The sequence below is a fragment of the Myotis brandtii genome, unplaced genomic scaffold (assembly GCF_000412655.1).
Source record: "Myotis brandtii unplaced genomic scaffold, ASM41265v1 scaffold521, whole genome shotgun sequence".
Taxonomy (NCBI): Eukaryota; Metazoa; Chordata; class Mammalia; order Chiroptera; family Vespertilionidae; genus Myotis; species Myotis brandtii.
In genome coordinates this window covers 3,009,733-3,019,864 of record NW_005369870.1, presented here as the reverse complement: position 1 = coordinate 3,019,864, position 10,132 = coordinate 3,009,733, and the positions used below count along the sequence as shown (strand labels likewise).

At 42.7% G+C, this 10,132-nt stretch overlaps 1 protein-coding gene across 1 annotated transcript in view; it reads left to right on the top strand.

Annotated features, from left to right (window-relative positions):
* The window catches only part of B2M (beta-2-microglobulin), a 6,426-nt gene extending 431 nt beyond the window's left edge, over window positions 1–5,995 (top strand). The window contains exons 2-4 of the mRNA XM_005877528.2: window positions 4,032–4,307; window positions 4,859–4,886; window positions 5,856–5,995. Coding sequence (XP_005877590.1) covers window positions 4,032–4,307; window positions 4,859–4,872 — 290 coding nt within the window. The 3' untranslated portion in view covers window positions 4,873–4,886; window positions 5,856–5,995. The remainder of the gene's footprint in view (window positions 1–4,031; window positions 4,308–4,858; window positions 4,887–5,855) is intronic.
* Window positions 5,996–10,132: the final 4,137 nt, after the last annotated feature.

Here is a 10,132-nt window from a genome sequence, read left to right as displayed (position 1 = left end):
CGTGGCGCTGAGCTGGGGACTGCTGGGTGGGGACAGGCCTCTGGGGGAGGCCCGCGGGGTCAGTCTGCCCACAGCAGCTCTGCTTCGCTGGGAACCGCTGGGCTCCGGCTTCCTCCCTGCGCCTGCCCGCTTCACCTGTCCCTTCGCACTTTCCCATGAACGTGGACTCAGACCTTGGCGGGTCTGGCGAATGCTTTGGGGTGTCCCCGAGCGCGTTCACATCGCTGTTAACTCACTCGCTCCCATGACATGTCGTTTTTTATCGTCCTAAAGCGCTACCTGTTTTTGACAACTCACAGGGTGCGGGGGACGCTGCGTGCTGTCTGTCCTTTAAGTTTCAATGCAGCTACGATGTTAATACGAAGGTTATTAGCATTTCACCGAGGAGGAAACTGAGGCGGCTAGAGTTTAAGTGACTTAAACACAGGGGATTCATGGCGGACAGTCCCTCCTGACTGGAGCATGATGCGGAGGTGGAAGCCTTTGGGCTGTAATTCCTGCCTTTTTCAGAACCGCCTCGTTTAGGTGTGAGATCGTCGAGCTGGGCGGCCGTGGGCCCCTGTTGCCTTTGCTTTCCAGAGGGCTCTCTCTTTGGCTCCTTGCCTGGTGCTTTCCAAGATGACCTAACTCAGCTTCTACTTTCAGTTTTGAAAAAGCCAAGGTTAGTCAGTTATAGCGGTTATAAAACCAGTGATAAGGGCAATCGGAGTGGTTACCCAGCTGTCTGGTGGGGACACCAGGACATGGAGCACGTTCCAAATGCCCTGTAATACACTGGACCCTCATCTCCCCCCCTAAAGGCCTTTGTGAAGTGTGGTCTTTTGATCACGAGAAAAATGTATTTAATTTATAAGTTACTTACAAAATAAAGCATGATGTCTGTTGTTACTATTATTGATATTTGCTGCTGACTGTAGAAGCCTTTTGAAAAATAACAAGTTGATATTTTTAAAAATTTCCAAACTGATATATGCCCTGTGTAGATCATTTCTGCAAGATACACAAGACAGAGGTAATGGTGATTGCCTCTGGAGGTTAATTTTCTGCTCTGTCCCATGTGTGGGTTTTGTTTGCTTCACTGTTAGCATAAGTTAATCTTTTAATAAGAGGCTGGGTCCAGATTCAAATCCAGGCCTGGCTGATATTGGCCCCCTTCTTAAAAGAGATTTTCATGATGATTTTGCAAAACCCCACCCAGTTCCCTCAAAGTGAGAATTCCAGGCCAGATGAACCCTGCTTTTACTCCTGTGGCATTTATTATATTCTAAGCATTAGAAGCTCAAATACAAAGAGCATTTTGATTTATCTTCACTTTTAACTTTATGGAAATAAACCAGGGCATCATTTAGGATACTCAGTCCAGCTCTTGTGGACTTTTCTTTCTTTCTTTTTTTAAAAAATATATTTGTATTGACTTCAGAGAGGAAGGGAGAGAGAGAAACATCAGTAAGAAACATTAATGATGAAAAAGAATCATTGATCGGCTGCCTCCCACACGCCACCTACTGGGGATCGAGCCTGCAACTCCAGCATGTGTCCTTGACGGAAATTGAACTTGGGACCCTTCAGTCCGCAGGCTGAGGCTCTATTCACAGAGCCAAACCAGCTAGAGCTCTTATGGGGCCAAACCAGCTAGAGCTCTTATGCACTTTTGATATTTTCTTTTCTGGTGACCTTTCCTTCGACAATAGAGTGTTTCTAAGCAGATACGTACGTTCAGAGTGGCCTGGTACTTCTCTTCCCCACCACCTTCTGGACCTGGAGAAGCAGCTGCTCTGTAGTAATCATGAGCCCTGAATGTATATATGTATTTTTTTAAAAATATATTTTATTGATTTTTTACAGAGAGGAAGGGAGAGGGATAGAGAGTTAGAAACATCGATGAGAGAGAAACATCGATCAGCTGCCTCTTGCACACCCCCTACTGGGGATGTGCCCGCAACCAAGGTACATGCCCTTGACTGGAATCGAACCCGGGACCCTTCAGTCCGCAGACCGACGCTCCATCCACTGAGCCAAACCCTTCAGGGCTGTATTTTATTTTTAAAAAATATTTTTATTGATTTTTAGAGAGAGAGGAAGGGAGAGGGAGAAAAACATCAATGTGAGAAACATTGATCAAGTGCCTCCTGAACTCCCCCTACCGGGGATTGAGCCTGCAACCCCGCATGTGCCCTGACCCGGAATCAATGAGCAACCTCTGGGTGCACAGATGACGCTCAAGCAACTGAGCCACCCCAGCCAGGGCCATATATGTTTTAATTATACACATGCATTAGTGTCAGTCTGTATATTTAGTAGCAGAATACTTCTCTTCATTTGGATGAAAAATATAGAAATAGACTTTATATTTCATTTCTGCACCTTCAGGGATGGTCTAGTCATGCATCCCCTTTTGGAAACCACTGTTCTGCAGCATTATGCAATGTATTTTGAACCCAGCTAGCTATAGAAATCATTTCGGGGTGCTGATTAAAATGCAAATCCCATTTTCATGCATTACTCTACTTGGTCATAATGGAGAGTATGTTCTCCCCCATTTGCCAGAGTCCTCAGCCTATCCTATTTTCTAACGCAGCCATTGTTTCCTATTGTTCTCACTCATTTAAGCTATTTGCCAGCTTCTGTCGGCATATAAACCTTGTAGCCCATGAAATCAGGTACAAAAGCAGATAGGAGCTCGGTGTATAAACCCTGGGCAGGATGTAGTGGTTGTGTTTTGTAAAAACATACTTTGGGTTGACTCTTTTAGTAATCTGAGCAACTAGTAATAATAACATCTGCCATTTACAGAGCCACTTTACTAGACACTACACATAGAGAAGTCAGATGGGTGTCAATCTAGGCAGGAGCAGGAATAAAAAAAGAAAGATATAACATGAGTTTTTTTTATGTGGATTCTATGAAGGGTGTGTGAGGTGAAAAATGAAGTGTGAAAAGTAGGTTAGGGCCAAATCATGTGGACTTTTGAGTGACGTGTTAAGGGATTTTATGGGTGCTAAGAAGCCATCGAAATAATTGCCAGATAAAGAAGTGATCAAAGACAATACAGTAAAAAGAATGTGCTCTAGCCCTAGCTGGTTTGGCTCAGTGGATAGAGTGTCGGCCTGTGAGCTGAAGGGTTTGATTCCGGTCAAGGGCAGAAGCCGGGGGTGTGGGCTCGATCCCCAGTAGGGGGCATGCAGGAGGCAGGCGTGCAGGAGGCAGCTGATCAATGATTCTCTCATCATTGATGTTTCTCTCCCTCTCCCTCTCCCTCTCCTTTCCTTTCTGAAATCAATAAAGAAATATATTTTTTTAAGTGCTCTAGAGCACTATTAGGCAACAAATTGATAAAAATAATGTATTACCCTTTCTGGATTTTGGGATCAGCTTTTCTACGTGTCAGCTTTTAAAAATTGCTATTTGTGCCCTAGCCGGTTTGGCTCAGTGGATAGAGCCTCAGCCTGCAGACCAAAGGGTGCCGGGTTTGAATTCGGTCAAGGGCATGTACCTTGGTTGCAGGGTCCTATACACTGGGGCCTTGTTCGGGGCTCATGTAGGAGGCAACCAGTTGATGTGTTTCTCTCACATGGATGTTTCTCTCTGCCTTTCCCTCTCTCTTCTACTCTCCCTAAAAATCAACGGAAAAATATCCTCGGGTGAAGATTAACAACAAAAAAATTGCTAGTTGTTATGATTTATTTTTCTCATTTTGATTAAATATCCATTTTCATAGTTAAAAAAAAGTTCTTGAGAGCCTCCACAGAAAGGTTCTTGAAGATTTGGCACAATTTCCGGTGACAAAAGAAGATACTATTAGAAGTCTGCTAGAAAAAGCCAAAAAGGCATGTGTAGGGGAATTCTGTGGGAAAGATACTAGGTCAAAGTTTATCCTTCAAAATGGAGGTAGCCTTTGGGAAAAGTGGAAATGGAACTGGGAGAATAAATGATCAAATTTAAACACTTGGTGCCTGATCTAGCTTTTGACCAAGGTAGCTCCAAGTGAAATACTGTGCAATTTTCATTTGTCTTTCCCTGATGTTCCTCAGGGAAACCGAAGGTGCAGGTTTACTCGCGGCATCCACCAGAGAATGGAAAGCCAAACTTCCTGAACTGCTATGTGTCTGGGTTCCATCCACCTGAGATTGAAATTGATTTGATGAAGAATGACGAGAAGTTGCCAGTGGAGAAATCAGACCTGTCTTTCAGCAAGGACTGGTCCTTCTACCTTCTGGTGCATGCCAACTTCACTCCCAGCGCAGGGGTTGAGTACAGCTGCATGGTGAAACATGTTTCTCTTTCTGAGCCTATGAAAGTTAAATGGGGTAAGTTTTCAAGTTCTTTCCTTAGCTGCTGACAGTTGTGTCTGAGTAGAGACACAGCATAAGGCTGCTTTGATATTTTTTTAAAAAATGCACTGGGATTGTCAGGAAACATTATTAAAGCTCTGATAAGTGGCACCTTCTGCGACGCCTCTGCACAGCGTGGCCCTGGAAATGGTAGTTTTCCTGAGGCAACAGTAAGGATCGGCAATAGCACTTGCACAAATGCATACTCACTTCCAACATTTCTTACCGACTGGCTTCCGTAGGCTTTCCTGACAGCCTCAGGGATACTGAGGACCAACAAGAGTCCCAGGGAAGCCTTTGTAAGTCTTGCTCCGCTAGCTCCCTGCAATCCTGGACTCCTCCAGCAGCACTCTCACTGGGTTGGGATCTAGGCTAGTAGGCAGAGTTGGGTCCAACTAGGTCGTTCTAAACAAGGTACTCATGGTTAAGGACAGCAGGCTATTCTGTCAGACATTTGTTAATACATAGTATTTTGTATTACAAAACTTACTGTTTTCTTTTTTCTTTCCCTGTTTTCTTTTCCATAGATAAGGACAAGTAACCAGCATCATGGAGGTATGTTTCTAACTTTTTTTTTTTAAGTTTCTTTTTTGTTTTGTTCCATTATCCTGGGGACTATTTCCAGGTAGCCCTAATCTGGTAACCCTTAGTCTATGGAGGACATTCATTGGGGTGGCATGTCAGCAGGCAGAGAAGAATCCTGCAGGGTCACATTCCCTTTTCCTGTGGAGTGGCATGAGGGAGGTGTGTGGCCCCTGCTGTGGCTCTGCGTGCATCACCGGCCCTCTAAGGGAAGTCAGTGGGGCTGCTGGTGTGCTGTAACAGGATAGAGCAAACCCACACCACCTGCAAGGGTTTGCTCTTTTTTCTGCCATTTCCACAGGGACTATCTCTGGGCCTTCAAAAACGAACCATTCTCTTCTCTTGCATAGCAGTTGCATTATTATTCAGTCAGAAGAGAGGAGTGGCATGGTTCTGAAGATGTCCCATTCCTTCAGTCTTCTGTTGAGCCTTCGCTGTGGGCACTGTGTTTGCCTCCTATAGGCTCCCAGTCCGATAGAGGAGAGAAATAGAAACATTGTTATAATAATGTAAAGATACTAAAATGGATGTAACTACAAGGAGCTTCAGCAGCATGAAAGAGGGGAGGAACTGGACTTCTCTGCCTCTTTGGACAGAGTAGAAAACCTCTTTAAATGTCCTGTTATATTTTAGGACAAGGAAATTAATTCAAGAGAGCATTAAAGAAGCTGGGTGACCTGACCAGAGTCACACAGTAGCTGAATGATAGGGCCAGAATCTGAACTGTAATGCCAGCAATTCCTTTCTCTTAGGTTGTGGGAGAACCAATGGGATAAACTAAAGGGAAATGCTCTTTGTGATGGGTCTGGAAAATTGTCTGCAGCTACTTCCTTTACAAATGGTGTCGTACACAGCAAAAGTTAGACAAGTTGTGTGGTGTGATCTGTAATCCAAACAAAATAAGTATACTTGCTAACAAGACTTTCCTCCCTCTCCCCTCAGGTTTGAAGATGCCTGCCTCATTTGGATTAAACTAATTCAAAATTCTGTTTTCTTTTTAATACACATATGTTATTATGCTTTATGCACACAAATTAAGGAGCAACACGGAATTTGACACAAATATCTGCTTTATAATTTTACTTTGGGTTTTATGTCTTCTTGGCTGACCTATCTGGGCAGAAGGTTGCTGGCAGCTTAGAACAGGGAGGGGAGAATTCTTATGTTCAAGATTACCATTATGAAAGGATTTTCATAGAAAATTTACCTTTAATCAATGTTGCAAATATTTTGATATTTTTGCTTCATTAAATAAAACTATGGTAAAACTTGATGTGTTCAGTTTCTTATATATCTCTCCCTCTCTTACCGTTTTGTTTTCAAACAGGGAAACAATCTTCAAGTGTCACTTGAAGAAGAGTGTAAGTCCCTGTCCTATAGGGTTTGGTTCATGGAGGAAGGGGCCTCGGTGATCTGCATTTTACAGATGAGGAGCAGGATCCCAGAGAAATTAAATGACTTAGTCAGAGGGACACACTGTCTGCTAAAGACCAGGCTCCCATCTTTTAGTCAGAGTTCTGTTCCCTGGGCCAAGACCTCAGGAATGTCTATACTCAAAGAAGGAACAAGGGTGACTGGAGAATTTCATATTTTAGGAAGCAGTAGATAAACTTGGAATGAAAAATACTAGACTTGGCTTTCCTGCTGATAGCTCTCGCAGACATGGTGAACGTTCCTAAAAACCGCCGAACTTTCTGTAAGGAGTGTGGCAAGCATCAACCCCACAAAGTAATCTCTTACCGTTTTGTTTTCAAACAGGGAAACAATCTTCAAGTGTCACTTGAAGAAGAGTGTAAGTCCCTGTCCTATAGGGTTTGGTTCATGGAGGAAGGGGCCTCGGTGATCTGCATTTTACAGATGAGGAGCAGGATCCCAGAGAAATTAAATGACTTAGTCAGAGGGACACACTGTCTGCTAAAGACCAGGCTCCCATCTTTTAGTCAGAGTTCTGTTCCCTGGGCCAAGACCTCCAGAATGTCTATACTCAAAGAAGGAACAAGAGTGTCTGGAGAATTTCATATTTTAGGAAGCAGTAGATAAACTTGGAATGAAAAATACTAGACTTTTCAATTTCAAGGCATAGTTTATACATGATGACCCTCTTGGTGCACTTTTTTATTTGACCAAAAATTTCAGTTAGCTAGTGCTAGGTACTGACAAGATGAATAAAACACAACACTGCTCTCAAATTGCTCAGTTTAGTGGAGTGGCAGACATGCACTCAAACAGTTAATGCATCCTGATAAAGAGTATAGGCAGCATAGGTAAGCCCAAAGAACTAGGTCGTAGGAAAGTGTGCCCAGGGAACAACAAAAAACTTTAGGTAGGTGTTAGGGAAGCCATTTATTTGCTGGAGCTGAGACTTGATGGAAAGTGGTTCTCCCTGTTGGTGAGTGGGGCCTGGGGTGGTCAGGCAGGGGGGAAAATTACGAGATGTATAGAGGTATGACAGGTGTGGGTTATTTCAAACAGCAGAGCAAGGGTACCTGAGGGAAGATCTGTAGGAACTTAGCTGAGAAAATTGAAGGGTGACTTAGACCAATAACTTTTCACCCCTGATGCACAGTAGAATTATCTGTGCTACTTATTAAAACATACCAGCTCTTGCCTGGCCAGTACAGCTCAGTGGTTCATGGTCGACCTATGAACCATGTGGTCATGGTTTGATTCCCAGTCAGGGCACATGCCCAGGTTGAGAGCTCGATCCCCAGGAGGAGCATGTAGGAGGCAGCCTATCAATGATTCTCTCTCATCATTGATATTTCTCTTTCTCTCCCTCCCCTTCCTCTCTGAAATTAAAAATATATTTAAAAAAACACACACACATACCAGCTCTAAAAAAAAAAAAAAAAGAGTCATTAAAAAACCCCAGCTTTCTAGGTTCCAATCCAGAGCAACTAAACCAGTCTCTAAGGGTGGAGCCCAGACACACAGCAGTATTATTATTATCTTAAATTAAGACCTTATGTTTTCAGAGCTGTTTTAGGAAAACAGAAATTGAGAGGGTGGAGCCCAGACACACAGCAGTATTATTATTATCTTAAATTAAGTCCTTATGTTTTTAGAGCTGTTTTAGGAAAACAGCAAAATTGAGAGGAAGGTGCAGAGATTTCCCATATATTCCCTGCCCCCCACCAACCGTAGCCTCCCCCATTACCAACATCCCTGACCAGAGTGGTACAACTGATGACCTTACATTGACGTATCATTAGCACCAAAGTCATAGTTTACAGTATGGTTCACTCTTGGTGTGTTGTATGTTCTATGGGTTTGGACAAGTGTATAATGACATGCATCCATCATTATGGTATTATACAGAGGATTTCACAGTCCTAAACATCCTCTGTGCTCCCAACATTCATTCCTCCTTCTCGCCTCCACAACTTGAAGCAACCATTGATTTTGTTACTCTCCTCAGTTTTGCCTTATCCAGAATGTCATATAGTTGGACTCATGCAGTATGTAGCCTTTCCAAATGGGCTTCTTTCAGTTAGTAATATGCACTTATGGTTCATTCATGTCTTTTCATGACTTGATAGTGCATTACTTTTTAGTGTTAAATAATATGCCATTGTCTGGGTGTACCTCAGTCTATTTATCCATTCAACTAATGAAGAACATAATGGTTCCAAAAATTGGCAATTATGAATAAAGATGATACAAATATCATGTGCAGGCTTTTGTGTGGACATAAGTTTTCACAATATTGTGGTTTTTTAAAAAAAATCTCTAGATGGTTCTAATGTGTAGCCAAGGTTGAGACCCATTGAGTTAAATCATAAAGGACTTCCTGTCCCATGTCATTCAACAGAACTATTTTGTGAAAAGCTTGTTTGCTGGCTAATGGTCCCATGTAATACTCCTCTGGACCAGGCCTCAGTTGCCCATTTCAGAACTAGGAACTGATCAGAGAGGAGGAATACTGGGGCTTAACTGTGCTCATTAAATGCAATTGTGCAATGCAAATTAAACAAAAATCTCAATGTCGATAATAAAGAGTTAGACCTTACATATTGACAGAAAAATAACCATGCTATATTGCTGAAATAAAAAAGTAACTTCTAGAAAAATGAATTATATACTTGTATCATACACAAAAGCAGATCTGTAAAGTCAAGTATCTTTACATTAGTATAACAATGTTTCTATTTCTCTCCTCTGTCGTGCCCTAAATTACCGTTAGTGGTTACTCAGGAGAAGGGTAAACAACGAAAAGGAAGCTGACTAGTCTGTAAGGAAATTAATTTGCTAAAAGCCATTTGGCTGAGTATCAGTGAGCATTTTCCTGTGTGTGTGTATGGGGGAAGGGATTGGGGGAGGGTTGGGAGTGGAGGAGTGATGGTGAAACAGTACAGGCTCATATCTTAAGCAGTGGTATTTCCCTCCTGCTGCTCACCATGGCCATCACTGTGGCCCATGTTCTGCCCTTCTATATACTAGGGAATGTAGGAGCTGAGCCAACCATCACCTACCATGGCCTGGCCAAATGGAAGGAGGCTGGAAACCGTAAGACTCTCCCACTCTCCCAGGCAGAAGGCAAGCTGTTTCTCAACTTGAAGCAAATTGATTATTTGAAGAATTATTTGGCTAATTTATATATAAAACTTTTCTTTTAGAAAATTTATTGTAACATTGTTTTAAAATTGTCCTCATCAAATAATGAAAGTAAAGAAAAATATCATAAATGTTTGCAATCTCTTACAACAGAGATGACCACCTTTTGGACCCCACTGGATTTTCTCAGTGTACCCATCACTCTCCATTTTATATTATGGCATTTATTTATTTATTTTTATGGAAACCAACATTTTATTGAGCTCTCCTCACGCCTCAGAAATCTACTCCAGCAGATTCTCTCTTTGCTGTGTGCATCACAGACATGGGGTGTGACCAGCACTCCCCCCACCCCCTGCGACATGACACACCCAAGAGAGGAAGGCTCCTTCTGGGGCCAAGAGAGCAGTTAACCATAAAGACCCAGAGGTATAATTCATTTATCTCACAAAACAAAAAACAAGTATGAAACCTCAGGAATGTCCTAGCGCTCAGAATATAAATATTAAAAAGGGCCCCGTCTGGCGTGACTTGGTGGTTGAGTGTCGACCTATGAACCAAGAGTTCATGGTTGGATTCCTGGTCAGGGCTTATACCTGCCTGGTTTCCAGCTGGATCCCCAGTAGGTTGCGTGCGTGTGTGTGTGTGTGTGTGTGTGTGTGTAT